Source organism: Balearica regulorum, chromosome 28, assembly GCF_011004875.1.
Source record: "Balearica regulorum gibbericeps isolate bBalReg1 chromosome 28, bBalReg1.pri, whole genome shotgun sequence".
NCBI lineage: Eukaryota > Metazoa > Chordata > Aves > Gruiformes > Gruidae > Balearica > Balearica regulorum.
In genome coordinates, this window is record NC_046211.1 from 2,038,993 (window position 1) to 2,058,467 (window position 19,475).

Consider the following 19,475-nt stretch of genomic DNA (forward strand, 5'->3'; position numbering starts at 1 on the left):
TTGGCCTATTTTTACTGTAAAGACTCTTAATACTACAGAAAGATATCAGCTTACTGGTGAGGTCCACCTTGAGGCCTTAACACCTCAGGTTTCTAATTCCAAGTAAAATCTGGAAACCATTTTAAAAAGGGCAAAATAAAGTGTTTCAGGTTTATCAATGTAAAATATCCTGCTGGGCCTAGATTTATATTTTTCTACTTTTTGATACACAAAATGTTTTTAAATATTTGCTTTGGCATTCATTACTTTTTTATTATTTTTTTGACTTTCTGAAACCGCTATCAAACCAGTAGATCTGTTATTTGCCAACTCCTCTCGTCAATTCCCCGGGACAGAAATGAAAGGGAGTTAACACATTGGGAAGAGCTAAGCAACAGGAGGAAGAGCTCTGAAGTGTAAATCAGCTCCAAGTTCAAAGGAGTGCCTCTACCTCAGTCAGACCTGACAGGGCTGTCCCACATTGCAGAACAGAAAGGAGGAACAAGATAAGACAGAGTCAGAGCAGGAGCCGAAAGGCAGGATGAAAAAGAAAAAGCAAGTCATAATTCTTTCTGAGCCAACCTGCCTTGGGAAACCAAGGGCAAACTAAGAGAACCTTACTCTTGCAGCTGATTCATGTTTCTTATAATCATTTCACCCTTATCCCAATGCAGTTCATTTAGCAGGCACAATAACACTCTGATGTTTCTTTCAGATAATCTTGTTTTCTGCAAAGATGTCTTTGAATCAGACGCAAATCAAGCAGGAAATCACCCTCCCACCTGGCCTGAGCAAAACAATTTCAAATCAAAGCCAAGAGCCTGTGCCATGCACTGACCCAGTCCCATGTCCGCAGCAGCAACCTGAAGTCCAAGTCCCAACACCTTGCCCAGAACCAGTTCCAGTAGTGGTGGTATCAGAAAAAACAGTGCCATTGCCAACACCGGTGGTGGAACCAGGCAAAGGAGAAACACCAGTGGTTGTAATACCCGAGTGTCCACCCCAGGAGCAGCAGCAGCAACAGCAATGCAAGCTACCACCAACTTTCCCACCTGTGTCATGCCCTGAGCCTGTTCCATGCCCCGAAGAGAAATCAGCATGCAAAGATCTGCCTGTGCCAGCCCCTGTTTCCTGCTCTGAACCAACTCCATGTGTGCTGGAGAAGCAGGAGTGCAAGGAAATCCCTGTGACAGTTCCTGTTACCTGCCCAGAGGCTGTAGCATGTCCCCAAGAGAAGCAGCAATGCAAGGAGATCCCTGTGCCAATTCCTGTTCCATGCCCCGAACCTGCGCCATGTCCCCAGGAGAAGCAGGAGTGCAAGGAGATCCCTGTGCCCACCCCGTGCCCTCCAGAGAAGCAGGAGTGCAAGGAGATCCCTGTACCAATCCCTGTTCCATGCCCTGAACCCACACCATGTGCCCAAGAAAAGCAGCAGTGCAAGGAAGCCCCCGTGCCAATCCCTGTTCCATGCCCTGAACCTGCACCGTGTCCCCAGGAGAAGCAGGAGTGCAAGGAGATCCCTGTGCCAATCCCTGTTCCATGCCCTGAACCCGTACCATGTTCCCAGGAGAAGCAGGAGTGCAAGGAGATCCCTGTGCCCACCCCGTGCCCTCCAGAGAAGCAGGAGTGCAAGGAGACCCCCGTGCCAATCCCTGCTCCCTGCCCTGAGCCAGAGAAGTGCTCCCTTCCAGAGAAGTGTCCTCCCATCGAGCAGCAGCAGGTGAAGCAGCCCAACCAGTGGCCACCGATGCAGAAGTAACTTGCAGCTGACAAGGGAAGCCCTGAAGAGAGAAGATTGCAAAACCCAGACCTCCTCTCCCCGTGTCTCACAATCAGAGGTCATTTTCCAACACCCTTTTTTTCCACTGCAGAATTTCTGTTAAGAAGCACAGCTCCCAACTCCCCCTCCAGCTAATGCTAGCATTATCCTATACTAACAGCCATACGCTAAATGACATGTCGGGACTGTCAATAGATAATGAGGCTTCAAGTGGTGTCATGGGCATATGTGTTCAGCTTTCCAGTTGCCTGAATTTCCTCCCTCTCCCAATCATCCCGCTGGCTTTCAAAGGCCCAGGGTTCATTAAGCTAAATATTCAAACTTAACCCAAACGCAGTTAAGGACCTAGAGCTCATTGTCCAGACCCGCACGCTGCCTCCTGGTTTTCATGCCTTTCTCCCCAGCTCTCTGTACGCAAATGCCATCTCCCACCTTGCATTTAGGTGTTTTGCCTATTAATAATAGGATTTGAGGTTTGTGCAGAACCTGCTGCTAAGGGGTTCTGGTCAATGGCAACAAGGCTTTCTGCATCATGAATCCATAGTGCTGAATATTTTATGGAATTAAAAAAAAAAATCCATTGGGCTAGAGGAAATAAGATTTTGACAGAAAAGCCACCACCTCTTACTTACCTGCTTAGCTGAATTGGTAGTAATCAGCACTTTCCTCAGAAAGCTCACCTTGGATTTTCTAGGATGTGTAAAAGAACAGCTAGAGCTGAGATTATTTATGGAAAATATATAGATAATTAAGTCCAATCCAGACATGTTTTGTAATAGATTAACCTCAGGCGTGGCTTCCATCTGTTAGACAGGATAAAGGAGGAAGCATACACAGTGCTGTCTCAATTACACCCTGAAACATGTTTCACCACACAGTGTATGTATTTGGTACTTATCTCTAATTATTTTAGGCTGATATTGTATCCAGGATTTATTTCACTGTGAAGATCAACAATAAAAATGACTTTGAATACCAAGTTGTGGAGATTTTTAATAGCTTCTGCTTAAAAAGATGAAAAAGGGGCCTCAGCTTGGAAGAGTCAGTAATTTTTTAGCCTCAAAACTAGGCAAATCAGGGCTCGGAAACTTGGGTGCTTGCAGAGGTCCCTGGGTCCCACTGCTCATCTCCAGGTGCCCAAGTTTGAGTACCTGCAAGATTCCCTGCGCTGTGTCAGTCCATGGGGTGGCCGATAGCACCGAAACACCCCTCAGCAAGGCACCCCGTCCCAGAGCAGAGCACACCGAGCTGTCCCCATGGTCAATCTGCCCAATTTAGACATCCACAGCCACTCTGTGACCTTCAGCAGACATGAGGCACAGGCATGTCTACGAGGCAGGTTGCAAGCACAAGCAAACAAGTCTTTCCCACACTTCAGATGAGCCAGGGGTGATGTAATCTCACTAGTTTGGCTCTGTACCTGTTAGATGGGTGTTAGATACATCCAACCTCATCATCTGAGCACAGAATCACACTAAGACATGCAGCCTTTGGTTTGCAGAGCAAGCTTATGTCTATCTGCCAGACACCGATATCATATCACTCAACAACCTCTATATTTATGGTAATTTTCCTCCTCTACTCAGCCATACAGGTGACTGGAAATCAATTAGCTGAGCCAGTATGTCCTACTGTGAAACCAAAACATTCTGAATCCTCTTTCTGATTCTTCTAAAACCAAAACTACTCATGCTGAGCAAGTCAAAGCTTCCTTCCAGTGTTAAAAACTTCCGAAGACTGTTTTCCTCTCAGCAGTTATAGTATAGTTAAGACTCTAAAACCAGGATTAATTGCTTTGATAGACCCACAAAGATGTATTTTATCTTGCAGAAAACTGATTTTCCCCCAGTTTGCTCCAGTTCAGGATGAAAACAACTTGCAAGATTGCCCTGAGATGGGAAGCACATTGATCCAGAGCCAGTTTTGACACCTAGGCATAGCTCTGCCCCAAAAGATCCCAAATTTAAATGGCCTTTATAGAAATTGTGATCATTTTGTGTCCTGTTTGCTCTATGCATTTTGCATTTCTGGCTTACTGGGTCATCATATTAACAGCTGTAGGTTTCTGGATCTGTCTAAAATAAAAATACGGACAAATAATTCCCTGGGAAATCTAGAAGGCAAATGTGCATGGAGCCTTCTGTATATGTGCCTTATATACAAGTGTATGGTTAAAGGTAATTCTTTGGCTGATAAAAGAACACAAAAGAGAATGAATGACACTGGTAAAGTAAAAAAAAAAAAAAAAAGTAAAAAGAAATCAGGAAGCAAGTAATGAGGTTACTTATAATTTTATTGTAGCATGTCCCAAATTAAAGATCAAAAGAATTTTTTTTTTTTTTTTTTTTTTTTTTTTTTTGGTAGTAGAGGATGAATAAATCCAAGTTAATGAATTGCATCTCTTTTTGTAAAGTAATTTCTGCTCACAAACAAAAGGAGGTGTGCTACAAATTTCTAGCTATTCTGGCAAAGCCAGCAGACAGAAGGAGAGCTGGGAAGTAAACATTTGCATCTTCCATTGCACTTTGTGACCATTGCTGTTGGTGCTACTTCTGCTTTGGGCATTGCTGCTGCTGCTGCTGCTGCTGCTGCTGCGGGATGCTCTTCACAGGACACTTGGCTTGCCCTTTTGGGGGCTGGCATTGCTCCACACACTTTGGAGGACACTTTTCCTGGCATTTTGAAGGTATTTGCTGCTGCTGTTTCTGCTGGTGGGAAGACATCTTTGCTAAGCCTGGAAGAAAACCAAGGTGTTATTTCAGTTATTTTAAGCCCTACACACTTCTCCTTTGTGGATATTACCGTTTCGGTCAGTTCTTCAGCTTTGACATTGAACCAACAGTTGAGCAGCCTTTAACAGTTAATCCTACCAAGCAAAAAACCACAAAACCCCTGCTTGGAAATCCCTGAGGATGCTGCTGTTCAGACCAAGTTTGTGCCAGTGACTCCAGTTTGCTGTAGCTGCCCCATATTGCTCTTCTGGGCTCCCATCACTGTTAGCCCCTGTGGGGATCAGCCACTCTCCTGAGGCCTCAGGGCATAACTGTATATAAGCATAAATGAATATAAGAGGCAAGCACCATCCTAACAAAGTTGTGATACAGACAGGTAAAAAGCTACAGAAGGAGGGAAGAGAAACAGTGAGTTTTCCTTCTTTCCCTCTGCTTACTGTTTTCTGAACATTTCAACTTTGACAAGCAAAGAAGCAATAGAAGTATTAATGAAAGCATGCTTAGTTCAAGAAGAACCTCAGAGCAGTATTTAAAACTAGTCAAAGAGCAGCAGAAAGCCAGTGATGTTTCAGCATTACAAATGATTTTGAAAGGAAAAAAAAAAAAAAAATCATTTGATAGCAATCCCTTCCAGTAACAACCACATCTCTGCTCAATTCATCAAGACCCTCAGAGCAGGAGCCACATCTCTGGCCACTAAATGCAAATGGACTGTCCTCCTGCTCAGTGATGATATGATTTTATACAGAGAAGTGAAACTCAGAGCCCTGGAGATCCAGGAGACTGCAGAGATCAGCCCATGACCGCTCAACAGATGCAAAACAAGCTGCCAGTGAATGCCATCCTTTGGTAGCTAATCCTCAATACCCAGTGGTTATCCACAAGGATTCTTATCAGTTGGGAAAAAAAAATTATGAGGGTTGACAAGGGTTTGCTGGTCCACAGAGCCAGCAAGCTACTGTCTGGAGCCTCGGAAAGTCTCAAAATAACTTAATATGGCTTTCACCTGTATGGAGGTGAAATTGCCAAGACAAGCTGAAACTGGTACTAGAAAAACAAAATAAAGAAAAATCACCCTATCTCCCAAGAACAGAGCACCAAGACCCCCATGTATATAGCTAAATGTGCACAGAGGAACTCACCTGATATCTCCTGCTGTTGGAGGAAAGGAAGAAGAAGCCACTCAGGTTAATGAGCCTCCCCAATGGAAGGCTTTTATATGCTTTCAGAAGTCAGCCCCGGGAGCTGATGACAACAGATTAACTTGATGACCAGAATCTTTCACAACCAGAACCTGCTCCACTGACACCTCCGTACACCTGGACTTCAGTCAAGGTCTGTGAGACATACCACCTCTTCCAGGCGGGGGATTTGTTGTTTTTAATGCAAGGCACACCCAATCTGGTAATAACTGGCTAATTTATTAATAATTCATCTTGTCCTGACCCTGGGCAAAGATCCCACAACTGAACTCAGATTTGAGAGATGGCTCTGATCCGCTCCAGAGTGGGGAGAACATGTTTGCATAAAGTTTAGATGTTTCCCGATAGTTTTGTCTGTGATCACCAGGACAGATCTCCGGTTGGCATAAATCTGAGCGGGGTGGGAGAGGTCTGTGTGTTGCATCCAGGCTCCTGGGAAGGGTGGTGGGTCTGTGTTTGGCAGTCTATGTTTCTGGGTTTTGCTTCTGTCCTTCTTTATTTTCCTTCCTCAAAAGGGGAATGAAACATTTTATATTGCCAAGAAATTAGAAAGCTTTCCTCTTATTTTTTCTTGCACTTTCACATAGCTTTTCAGTGTAGTAACTGAAACTTCTATTTTACAATAGGTTTGGCTTCCTGAAGTTGTGGCAGAATTTCTTTTTCTGGGGATCGATCCACGTTTCAGAAAAATGTTGAGCCTCTTGAAATTTTTCCAAGGAAAGAACAGAGAAAATGTTTCCAGTGAAACATTATTTTCAGCTCTAATAGAAAAGGTAGTTCAAGCCTCCCTTGAGTATTCCTCAATGCTATGCCCTGTGGGGTTATATTCAGCCCTGTGAATTACAGCCCAGTCTCCACTACAGACATGTGATCCATGGAGAGATGATGGACATGGCTTCTGCTGGGTTTAGGAGAGCAGAAGATGCTAATGGAAACAACATCATCCCATATCTTAAGATCCCTCACTCATGCCTGATTTAGCAAGGGTCTTAATGACCCCGAGGTTGACATGGAACAAATGTCACTAATTTATTGTAAATATACAGGAGAATCTTAGCAATGCTCAGAACTAACCACAGGTGCATAGGAGAGCAATGTGTCAGGGCTTTTGCAACACGTTTTCCTACAGGCGCAGGAAGCATGATGATCACAACCCAACAGGTCTCTTCTGCCACTTCCTCTGGGGTTTTCAGAGCTGTGGGCTCCCGTCTATGATTACTGCGCCTGGTGCAATGCTCGCAGCAGGGAGAGAGAGAAGAAAAAAATTTAAATTACTAACACAGCAGATAGAGCTGGATGAAGATGCTTGGAAATCAGTCATAGGTGACTAACCTATAGGATGGATCTCATTAGTAGCTGCATATGACTTCATGACTAAGACTTTTTCCATGCCTGAAAGTGGCCACTGACAGTACACATGTGGCAGCAGCAAGAAATTATTAGCAAGGCAGAGTTCGTTGCTGAATCCCCAAAGGTTTGCGTTCAGCAGTAGGAATTAGAGGTGCACATTCCTGGTCTCGCCCTCCATTTTCATGCTGTTGAATGTCTGGTCCTTCTACCCCTGCTTTGTCTATCCGAATTGAAATGTGTGTTCACGTGCAGAATTTGTTTGCCTTACCGAGACAAATGTTTTGCCTATCGTTATTCCTGTTTGATGGTGTCACCTTTTGGTGTTGACAGAAATAACACAAAAAGGAATCTACTGTCAAACTCTCTACACCTGCACACAAGGTTTCATTAAAAGCTGATTTGGTAACAGTGTTTACACACACCTAAATATAACTCTTTTCTTTTCTAGATTAGATGTTCTCCACCCTTGCCATAATGATATGGTAGGTGGATAGCAATTGTCTACATCCCAGACAGGGAAATTGTGCGGCTATCATGGAGACAGAGGTAGGCAAGTGACATCCACAGTATGGAAGACAATGGGAGCATTATCTCTGAAACTGAGCGTTTAAATGGGAATAATGTCCTTCCAGACAATGGGCCTCCTTCAGTTTCAAAATTATGACTCCAAATAAAGAAGATGCATTTATAAGTGAATTAAAATGTTATTGTACATGCCAGACACTAATGAACCCGAAATGCCAACCACTCTGCCAGTCGGGGATGTCAGTTCTCCTCATTGCAGATGGGGAACAGGTAGATAACAAGAGTGAGACGTGCCCAAAGCCACACCAAGTATCAGCAGCAAACCTGGGAACAGAACTGCAATCTTGCAGGGCCCGGACCTGTTCCTGAACCACAAAAAGATTCATCTCCTGAAGCCAAATCCTCTACTTTCTATATTTAGTCAGTGAGGATCATGGAAAGAATTCATCAAAAATACCATTTTCATCTCCATCGGAATGTTTTTAAGAAATAATTAAAATCTCAGCAAGAATGTTTCAATTCCTTCTTTCTTGGATTTGGGGCTTTCTTCCACTTAAATTTACCTTTTAACAGTTTCTAAGATTTGCCTCCAAAATCTAGAGATATAAAGATCAACATTCTATCATTAATAAAAGTGAAAATTAAATTTCTATCATTATTTTCAAGTAGGACAAAGCTGATTTTTTTTATATGTGTCAGAAAAAGTAGTGACTGGATGATGATTTTTCATGGTATTAGAAGACATGGCTCCACGTTATAATGCACACTCTCTGTTTACAGCACTGCATTGCAGGCACAAATCCTCCACAACCATAACACCTTTTAGAAGGAAAACTAAAGGAACATGTTCTTGGGTGCAAAGGCATGGAAACGGGGAGATGAAAGAAAGACAGAAGACATATGGTGCCATCGATGGTCAATTTTTATTGCTGCACATAGACATTAAAAGACAAGAGGGCATACATTAAAAGACAAGATGAGAATTAAAGAATAGAAGGGGAGACATCTTCCAACATCAACTGCTTACAGCACAACCGTTGCTAAATAACTACCCAAGGTGCCCAGCAGTTACCAAGAAAAATGTGCTGAGACAGCAGTAGCAGAAGTATCACAGAAAGCAAAGATAGAGGCTGGAAACATTCAGAGAAGTATTTTCCAAGACAAAGAGAGCATGGGCTAACCAGGTGGGGAGAGGTCTCAGTACATTGCAGATGGGTCTGTAACTCGTTTTTCGTTCCGTGGATGTTCATGAGCCTATGGATAATGCAATGCACTGAAGCATCAGGGTGGCATGCAAGGCTCGTGCATTAAGGCGATCAGCATTGGTGAGAGCAGACCGTGCTGCATGGCTCCAGGCACACCGTCTCGCACGAATCAACGCACTTGGTGGCACACACCTCCACGCATGGGGGTGGGCAGGGCTCCACGCACTTGGTGCAGCACTCGGTGACGCAGGGCTCCACGCACTGGGTGGTGCACTGGGTTGCGCACTGAGTGGCACATGGCTTTATGCAGACGTCGATGCACTTAGGGGGGCAGACCTCCACGCACTGGGTGCTGCAGGGCTCCACGCATTGGGTGGTACAGGACGTGGTGCACTGGGTGGCACAAGGCTCCACACACTGGGAGGTGCAGGACGTGGTGCACTGGGTGGCGCAGGGCGTCGGGCAGACCTCGCAGGGCTTCACACAGACGCTGCCGCAGGGCTCCACGCACACCGTCTTGCAGGGCTCCACGCACTTTGTGCATTTCTGCACGCAGATGGGAGGAGGCAGGCAGGGCTGTTTGCACTGCTCGTAGCAAGACATCCTTCTGAGGTGCTGATGAAGCTACAGACAAAGATAAGAAGAGAGATACAAAATCAAGACACTTGTCCTTTCTTCTTGAGCCACAATTCACAACCTGAGCTCTTGGAACCTATATAACAGTTAGCTGTTGGACTGAGAAAAGGACTGTTAGAAAAAATTGCATGCGTGAATGATTTGTGGATTCAGACATATGCAGCTCACACTGCCCAATTATTCCTTCCTTTCTTGGGAACTTGCAAGCATCACTGTTAGGAAGACTAGAGGCATATATCCTGAATTTTATAGAATTGCCCAAACTTTGTAGAAGCCATAACATGAAAATAGTTGATTTTCTCATTTTCTTAATTAAATCAGCAGATGTTCCAGGGCCCATCTTTTGCTTATCACTTCTTCAGTTCCTCATGCACAGCACAGAGCACATCTCCCTTTGTGTAGACTTTGAGCTGCTAATGCCCGAGGGTAGAGCCCAAAGACCACAAATTCAGACACTATCCCAAATCCTCCAACTGTATATCATGGTACATCATTGGAGTTGTATCAAAATTAATAGGCTCATCCTTTCATAAGAGAAGGGTTGGTCCAGAGTTTGCAGCTTGTATTTCCAATTCATTTCCTCATCTTGACTTCTCCCAGATATCTCCTGCAGCTTTGCCTTCAGGTGTTCTGCAGCTTCCTTCCAGATAATGCTTCTTCCCACCCATCTCTTTTGAAGTCCCAAGACTTAGTCTGCAGCATCCACTAATTTATTTAATTTCCAGACTTAATGGGGTATGAAAAACTTAATGAAGATAGAATATGAAGGAGGATGAGAGACAGTCACAGTTTATGAAGAGGTGACAGGACATTTGCAAGCTACTTAAGGAAGAGGAAACTCTAGATAAGAGTCAAACATCCTCTCCCCCCATTCCAGGACAAATCCTGGAACAGAAACACCAGAAGCAAAGCTCTCCTATGATCAGTAATATATTCTCTTGACCAGAACAACCAAGTAACACAGCCATCGCATTATTCCCTGATAAATCCAAGAAAGACTTACCAGTTCACCAATGCAAGTGAGCGAGGGAGAAGTCAAATGAACTGGTGTGAGCATCAAAATGCAAACCTTTTTATATGGCTTGCATGGCGTCATCTCCGGAAACAAGGGAGCCCAGGGGTATGGACACCTGACCACTAACTACCTGAACAGGCTCCACCTATACATGCTTTACATATTTGTTTACATCCTAATTTTTGATGGAAACTCTCTTCCAGGAAAAACATGTGATCCTGAGCAAATTCTGCTTCCACCTAACACTCAAGTCATGTGGTTCCCAACGGGAATGACATAGTAATTAAAGAAAAACAGGTGTTGAATTAATTGCTTTTCAAAGAAGATTTAATGTGCTTGAGTATTTTCATCTCCTTATTCCTTAAATGTCTGAATGATACCTTAGGTTTTTTCAATGCAATAAGAATGGATAGCTATTATTAGGGAAGATGGACAATTGATCTGATTTACTATGAGAAATATCATGTCCTAATTCTCATGGTAAGAAAGAGCTAATCCTACAGTATGCCATCAGCACTTCTGTTTCTCTAATACCTTTTTAACCATTAAATACACCCAATCCGTTCCTCTCCGCCCTCTATTAATATCATTCATGCTTGGCAATGCCGATGGGGACACAACTCCAGTTACCCTGAGGACCTCTTCAAGCCATTCAGGGCAAAGTAAAGGGGCACTCATTTGAAAGGCATTTTTTTACTGCCAGAGCAGTGTAAAGGGCTTCAGTGTAAGTGGGATTTAGGCCCAGGACTCCATACTAGCATATTGAACCTTTTGTTGATCATGATATCTCACTTAGCTCCGCAGCAGAGAAAATCTTTATTTCTCTGAGATATTCCAATCACGGAGGTGGAATGTAATCATCAGACTACATTTAGGTGACCAAATTCCCCAATGAGATCACTTATACAAATGCTAAATGGGGGGGGGGGGCGGGGGGGAGCCACCCAATGCGTTCAGCATGAGCAGTGCATCCTGTTTACACTGGAAACCAGGAGTCCTGCTGGAGAATTGCAGGCATTGGCACTGGTTCATTTCTACCGTTTACATAGGGAAACTGAAATTCCCGTCCTAAACCCATGTGAGCTCATGGATTTGCACTGCTCTTGGCATTCTCTCAGCAGCACCTCATGGGTCATTCAGTCTTTCCACTCCTCTTCTTTGCTGGACAGGCTCGGTGCATCATGTGCGGTTTCTCTCTCCGAGACTCATACTGCTGCACTGGCGGCTTTTATAGATACTAGGAAGGAATAAGGACTTGTAGACTGTTGTTTGCTTGTCTTAGACAAGAGTTTCTCATAGTCCGGTTTGTACAGTTCTTCATGCTTTCCTAGCATTCCAGGCTCACCTCTAAAACCAAAGCTGAGGTCTGGTCCTATGGCTCCCTTTCTATAGTGGGTTATTGTATACCCTATTGTTATATTTGATTAGCAAGAAATTGTAACAACTTCTAAGAGAAATAGACATTTTAGGAGAGATAAATTGATCTGCATTTGTAATATGTGGGAACATCAGCGGGCTGGATTATTATCCTTAATTGACACTTATTTGCGGATCTCTAGTATATTTATTAGCAATTTGGTCATTTGACTAGTCATATTAACTTCAGTGAGTCATGAGACCACAGCAACATCCTTTCGTGGCCATCCTCCTTCGGCAAAAGAGCTATGAAGTGATTTTTCCAAATCTGACACTTCTGGGATCTATTTAATTAAAAACACGTTACAGTCTTTTGCAGAGCCAGAGGCTGGTGTGATGGGTAGCGCCTTGATGAAAACAGCATGACAGAACACAAACCTGAACCAGAAGAGGTTCCTGGAGCCCAGGAGGAGACAGACTCCCCTACCCAGAGCTTTGTCTGGTGCTGCAGAAGAGGATGCCCCTGAGCACAGTATTCTGGTGATCAGGAGTATATTTCCGAAAAAAGTCAATAAAAAAGAACATGGTCAACACTTCTGGCTCCCAATAATCCGAGAGAGACTTTGTATTTCACCACCAAGAGCTACCAAAGACAGAGGCTCATCAAGATTGGAGCCATTTTCTTACAGCTATAAAAATTATCCTACAGACATGAAACACCACGTGGTCATGGAGACATGATTGTTAACATAAATACAAAACCTCAGGATGTGCAGATGTCATGATTTTTGATGGAAACACCTCAAACTGCATTTTTTCCCTGTGCAGGTGTTTAGATATGTGCCATTTTGGGCTATTCAGCTGGATTTTTTTTCTAGAAAAACACTCTTTTTCATAAACCGCTGAACACTTTGCTTTAGAATATGACACCTCTGGATTTCTTTGCATCACTTGGTTTACCTAAAAGCCTAAGTAAGCTTTCTTCCTCTGTGGCATCCAGCACTGGTCGGCATCAGGGATTTCATTTTGTTTATGTGCAGCATACCATATAATACACTACCCACATTTTGATGAAAAAAGCATTTTCATAGAAATCAAAGATTCTCCCTATATTCTCAGCATGGCAAAGGCTTCCCAGCCCACTCTCCTGCAGTTTGTTGCAATTAAATTTTAAAGTCTGGGGCTTCATTACATCCGACTTTCCCCTCTCATCATTCCCTACCACAACTACCCAGGGAAGGTGCGAGGGTGTGATCCAGCACCCAGAGCAGCTTCCAGGCGGTCCTGGTCTCCAGGCTGCTGGTCTATCGCTCCGGCTTTGGAAATTGTCGCATAGTTGAGATGCCGGAAGGCTGAGTATAGAATGCAATTAGCCTCACATGAAAACAAGTGGCTTGTCTAGTCCATGCCCTAGGGACTATTTGATCAAGTAATTAGATCATTACTTCTGGGGCTGAGAGGAACTCAAATACGGCACTATCCACCTCTTTTCCTGTTTACTCAGGAAGGTGAGTGGTTAGTGAAGAATCCTAAGTGAGCTTCTGAATGCAATTAAATCTGAAAAAGAGGAATTAACTGTGGTTATGGAAAAAAAACCCTCATCTGTTTTGTCTTTTGTCTTCTGACTATTGCAGATACTTGCTTTGATTTCACAATATTTTTGAATGGGAATGTAGCTTTCCTTAGATTTTCTTACATTACTGATTAAAACTGTGTCCTGATCTCTGAGGAATACTTTTTAGAGCTCAGGGAACATTGCCTGACAGAGCAAGAACTGAGGGTCTACTACATTTGCTTATGCCAAACAGCAATTTTCTCCCAAACTGTTCCAATAGTTTCATAGATTACTATAAACATTCATGAAGGACATCTGTTTCTCTACCTACGGCACAATCTTGTGATGTTCACATAAAAATGAAGTGTCTGCTCTCTGCTAATGGTCTCAGCTTTTTAAAATCTGAGTTTCTATGTTCATATGAAGGATTAAATATAATGCAAGCATCATGCCATCAGAAGGAAGCTACAGAGAAATAGCTTAAGGGAAAATCTTATCTGAATGCCATTTTTTCCACCTACTGTTTCTAATTTCCCAGAAGATTGTTCCTTTTGATTTGGGGCAGGAACAAAGGAAATCATTGCTTGCACAGAAACTTTTAATGAGTTTTAAAGGAGTTTTGGAGTCAAATCAGACCTCCATAGAGAGGTGATTAGGAAGCCTGAATTGGTTTGGTATTTCTATTGTATAGAATTTGTGCTTAGGTAATGCCTTGAGTACTTGCCAAAGTCCAGACACCCACTGTGGCAAGAGCCGTACAACCAGTGGCGAGAGCCAGGGTCTGCCACAACCTGCTGACAGAGGAGGACGGAAACAGAAGAGGTGCGAGGGTGGAACAATTTGTGTGAGGCCGGATCTCCCCATTCTGCACACAACGCCACGTCCATGGGGTATGATTTATCATGTCCCACTATTGGCTGGACTCCTCTACTGGAAAAAGTGAGACAGTGATAATTGCAGGTTAGTCACCAGCCACGTGCCCTGGGGCATCTTTAAAGAAGGAGCCAGTGGGTGCTTGCAGACAGACCTGCGCCCACGTCTGCTGCTTCAGCACCTGGGCTGGCTTCCCCCAAAGTCTGCCTCCCCATCTCTCCTCCTTTCAGCAGCTGCTGCTAAGCCTGATTCCACTCTGCACCATCTCTGCCCTGGAAACCTGCAAAGCACTACCCTTGCCGTGTGTGACAGGGTGACTTTGAGTCCCTGAGGATGTTGCTTACTCTCGGGCGAGCAATTTGCAAACAAATTTGGTGCTAAGGAGGAAGCACTGGGATCCAGTTAGCAGATATTCATGGAGGGTTACCAAAATTGTCCGAGACACTTTGCTAATACTAATCACATTTCTGCACAATTCAGTCGTGAGTGAAACCGTGTTGAGGTCCCTAACTGATGAGGCTTGCCCAATTGCCACCAGAGACAAGGAAATAAAAATCAATTGCAAAAGGCTGAGATAGGACCTCTTACACACGGGTGACAAAGTCACGAGGCACAGTCTCCCCTCATCTTCCCCTTGTTAGTTGCTTATTTACCCATTGCTTGTAATGGAACATTTCATTTCTGCCTGCGGGATGCAGACACAGCTCGCCCTGAGCTCCTCAAGCTTTGGAGGAGCACTTCAGCAAATGGTTGAGTTTTCAAAGTCTTTTCGAAACCATGAGGGAGTGGTGCTTCTTCGTGACATACAGCATCCTCTGTCCTAGCAATGATCTGGGATATCCCAGATGAGTCCCAGGTCTCCAGCTATTGCCTTAGACCTTCCCATGCATTCTAGAAGGAGCTGCCAAGACATCGAGCTTTTGGGAAGAAATTAAAAGGAGAAAGTGTGAGTCTGGGGGGAATGTAAAAGTGAAGGAAACACTTGCACACAGCTGATGCCAAGATCTTTTTATTATTATTATTATTGCTTCATATAGGAAAAGGAGAAGATGGCAAGAAAAAACAAACATGGAAATTCCACCATCCACATCAGTGCAAAGAATTACAGAATTTCTCTCCCAGGCAATATTCCTAGGGGCACAAACTCAATTAGTTACACGTTACAAGGAAAGGCATTGTTCTTGAGATAAATATAGCAGAAATTATGCTGAATGTAAGGAAAATCATTTCAGGATTTACTCTTCCTAGGACAGGAAGGGTACTAGGAAAGCAAAGATGTGAGGAAAACATTGGCAGGTTCACGGATCTGCAAACCATTTCCATTCCTTAGCCTTCGGAGACTCCACAGGGCAATGGCCCTGCAGAGTGGGGTTCCCTCGTGGCTTCCACCACAGGAGTCCCCACATGCAGCCCCTCAAGGAGCCTTGCATTTACGACAGCAGACATCTGCACATGCGATGGAGTAGATGCGGCCACAGGGAGAGGTGCATACACCCATGCACTGGGGTGTGGCTTGTGTGACGCAGGTGGTGGGACAGGAATCCACGCACTTCGTAACAGCCTGAACACCCCCACAGCAAGGATCCACGCATGTGGTGGTGCACTTGGTCACTCTGTCACAGCAGGGATCCACGCACATGGTGGTGCACTTGGTCACTTCCTTGCAGCATGGATCCACACACGTGGTGGTGCACTCACTCACACCTCCACAGCAGGGATCCACGCACGTGGTGGTGCACTTGGTCACTTCCTTGCAGCACGGATCCACACATGTGGTGGTGCATTCACTCACACCTCCACAGCAGGGATCCACGCATGTGGTGGTGCACTTGGTCACTTCCTTGCAGCACGGATCCACACACGTGGTGGTGCATTTACTCACACCTCCACAGCAGGGATCCACGCACGTGGTGGTGCACTTGGTCACTTCCTTGCAGCACGGATCCACACACGTGGTGGTGCACTCACTCACACCTCCACAGCAGGGATCCACGCACGTGGTGGTGCACTTGGTCACTTCCTTGCAGCACGGATCCACGCATGTGGTAGTGCACTTGGTCACTCTGTCACAGCAGGGATCCACGCATCTGGTGGTGCACTTGGTCACCTCACTACAGCAGGGATCCATGCATCTGGTGATACACTTGGTCACTCTACCACAGCAGGGATCCACACACCTGGTAGCACACTTCATCACTCCTCCACAACATGGATCCACACACCTGGTAGCGTACTTTGTCACTCCTCCACAGCAGGGATCCACACATGTGGTGGTGTACCTGGTCACTTCACTACAGCATGGATCTATGCATCTGGTGGTGCACTTGGTCACTCTGCTGCAGCATGGATCCAAACACTTAGTGGTGCATCTAGTGACACCTCGACAGCACGGATCTATGCACCTTGTGGTACATTTGGTGACTTCCCCACAACATGGATCAACACACTTAGAGGTGCATCTGGTCACGGCTCCACAGCAGGGATCCACACACCTGGTGGTGCACTTGGTCACTCTGCCACAGCATGGATCTATGCACCTGGTGGTGCACCTGGTCACTCTGTCACAGCACGGATCCACACATTTAGTGGTGCATCTGATGACACCTCCACAGCATGGATCTATACACCCTGTGGTGCATTTGGGCACTCCCCCACAACACGGATCCATGCATGTTGTGGTGCATTTGGTCACTTTGCTGCAGCAGGGATCCACACATGTGGTGGCACATCTGGTCACGGGTCCACAGCAGGGATCTACACATCTGGTGATGCGCTTGGTCACTTCCTTGCAGCAGGGGTCCACATATGTGGTGGTGCACTTGGACACGTCACTACAGCATGGATCTACACATGTGGTGGTGCACTTGGTCACTTCCTTGCAGCACGGATCCACACATGTGGTGGTGCATTCACTCACACCTCCACAGCAAGGATCCACGCATCTGGTGGTGCACTTGGTCACTTCCTTGCAGCACGGATCCACACACGTGGTCGTGCACTTGGTCACTTCCTTGCAACATGGATCCACACACGTAGTGGTGCATTTGGTCACTTCCTTGCAACATGGATCCACGCATGTGGTTGTGCATTTGGTTACTCTGTCACAGCAGGGATCGACACATGTGGTGGTGCACTTGGTTGCTCTGTCACAGCAGGGATCCACACATGTGGTGGTGCACTTGGTCACTTCCTTGCAGCATGGATCCACACACGTGGTCGTGCACTTGGTCACTTCCTTGCAACATGGATCCACGCATGTGGTTGTGCACTTGGTCACTCTGTCACAGCAGGGATCCACACACGTAGTGGTGCATTTGGTCACTTCCTTGCAACATGGATCCACACACGTGGTCGTGCACTTGGTCACTTCCTTGCAACATGGATCCACGCATGTGGTTGTGCACTTGGTCACTCTGTCACAGCAGGGATCCACACACGTGGTCGTGCACTTGGTCACTTCCTTGCAACATGGATCCACACACGTGGTGGTGCATTTGGTTACTCTGTCACAGCAGGGATCCACACACGTGGTCGTGCACTTGGTCACTCTGTCGCAGCAGGGATCCACACACGTAGTGGTGCACTTGGTCACTCTGTCGCAGCAGGGATCCACGCACGTAGTGGTGCACTTGGTCACTTCCTCACAGCATGAATCTTCACATCTGGTGGTGCACTCGGTCACTTTGCAGCAGCATGGGTCTGGACGTGTGGTTGTGCACTTGGTCACTTCCTCACAGCACGGAGGTACACACGTGGTGACTCCGAGGCAGCATGGATCCACGCACCTGGCAGTCTGTGTCACACCAAGATTACCCAGGTTCACGTGAGTGGTGGTGCCCTGAGGAATCCTAGCATAGTAGCAGGGATCCCCACACGGAGGCAAGCGTTGGACGTTACAGACAGCACCACAGGGATCCGTACATTTTTTCACAGGAAAACTCCTCACCAAGATGGTGGGAGGTGGAAGGCAGAGCTGTCTCAGTTGGCAATCATTTTGGCAATGCATCTTTAAGGGAGGGGTAACGTCTGAAAGCAGGAAAGGAATATACTTTGTGGAAAACAGAGACATTTGGCTTTCATGAAGCTATTTTATACACTGAGTTAAACTATACTATTCAGCAGAATATTCAACAATATACTGGGAAAACAGCCTGAAATCCATAGCAGGGCACTAACTCCAGATGAAAGCATTTTAGACAAGTTTGTAGCTACTGGCTGCACGTGCATGTTAACTTCTTCTCAAAACAGGAAAGAAAAGTGGTGTTATCTGGACTCAGCTAGATTATATTGCAGGGTCTGAAGTCATGACAGCCCCCACCTGTCCACAGCTCCCCTTGGTTTGGGATTAACTCTTTGACGTTACTTCCCTATTTCTACCCAAAAAGGAGACCACTAGGCTTCTGATAGCGCCCTGTCCACATGCAGGTCCTCAGCTAGAGGACGTGAGTGGAGGCTTCATGCTGGAAAACTTCCACAAAAAAAGGATCTGATGCTCACAGTGCAGCTGCTTTCCCACCTTGCCACAGAAGTCCTCCTAGCTCTTCTTACCCAGACTTCCTTCCAGACATTGCTTACCCTTGCAGCCTGCAAGTCTCCACTTCTTATCTTCCCTCCCACTTTTTTCCTTTGAAGTTCTAGCTTTGCCTTTTGATCTCTCTCAAACCCAATAATTTCCTGGTTAAAACAGGGTAGCAATGTTATTGGGGAAAGAGAGAGGTTAGTCCACTCTCAACTACCCTGAGACATCTTGATGGAGAAAGCACAGCAATTGCAAAACATACAGCAAATAAAGACTAGCAGAATGATGGAATGAATATTTACCCTTAGTTCAGCTGCTTGATAAGTACCATACACAAATCTCGCTAAGCAGAAGCACTCATAAGTCTCCGAACTTGCTTCTGCGGACAATATTTAAAAATTAAATAACCCCAGCCACTACATTACTTCCCACTAAGCCAAGAGAGACTTACCCAATTCACCACCAGCAACTAGCAAACGAAACCAAAATGGTTTGAGAAACACTACAATATGAATCCTTTTATATGATTTCAGTGTCCATGTCTCCGGAAGTGAGACACCTCAGGGGTATGGAAATAAAATTTTTAATAATCCAGACCTGCTCCACCTCCAATCCTTAAATTACTCGCTTACATTATAATTTTTAATGAAACCTAGCCACTGAGGTGGTACATACGACACTATGACTGCTGCCTGCAAGCTTGAATTCCTGATCCATGTATTTCCTAGGGGGGGATGGGAAACAAAGA

The 19,475-nt window shown here is 45.2% G+C and overlaps 2 protein-coding genes across 2 annotated transcripts; one reads left to right on the forward strand and one right to left on the reverse strand.

The window, feature by feature from the left end:
* The first annotated feature begins 715 nt into the window (after positions 1-715).
* On the forward strand, positions 716-2,017 carry LOC104632362 (uncharacterized). The gene has a single exon (XM_010298202.2). It carries the CDS (start codon positions 716-718, stop codon positions 1,736-1,738), a length of 1,023 nt encoding a protein of 340 aa, XP_010296504.1. The 3' UTR covers positions 1,739-2,017.
* Positions 2,018-8,884: 6,867 nt separating this feature from the next.
* Positions 8,885-9,376, reverse strand: LOC104632361 (uncharacterized). The gene has a single exon (XM_010298201.2). The coding sequence runs from the start codon at positions 9,374-9,376 to the stop codon at positions 8,885-8,887; it is 492 nt and encodes a 163-aa protein (XP_010296503.1).
* Between the last annotated feature and the right edge of the window lie 10,099 nt (positions 9,377-19,475).

What these genes read in the sequence shown, in the direction of transcription:
- LOC104632361 (XM_010298201.2), bottom strand. Translation starts at nt 9,376, where the DNA reads ATGTCTTGCTACGAGCAGTGCAAACAGCCCTGCCTGCCTCCTCCCATC.
- LOC104632362 (XM_010298202.2), top strand. Translation starts at nt 716, where the DNA reads ATGTCTTTGAATCAGACGCAAATCAAGCAGGAAATCACCCTCCCACCT.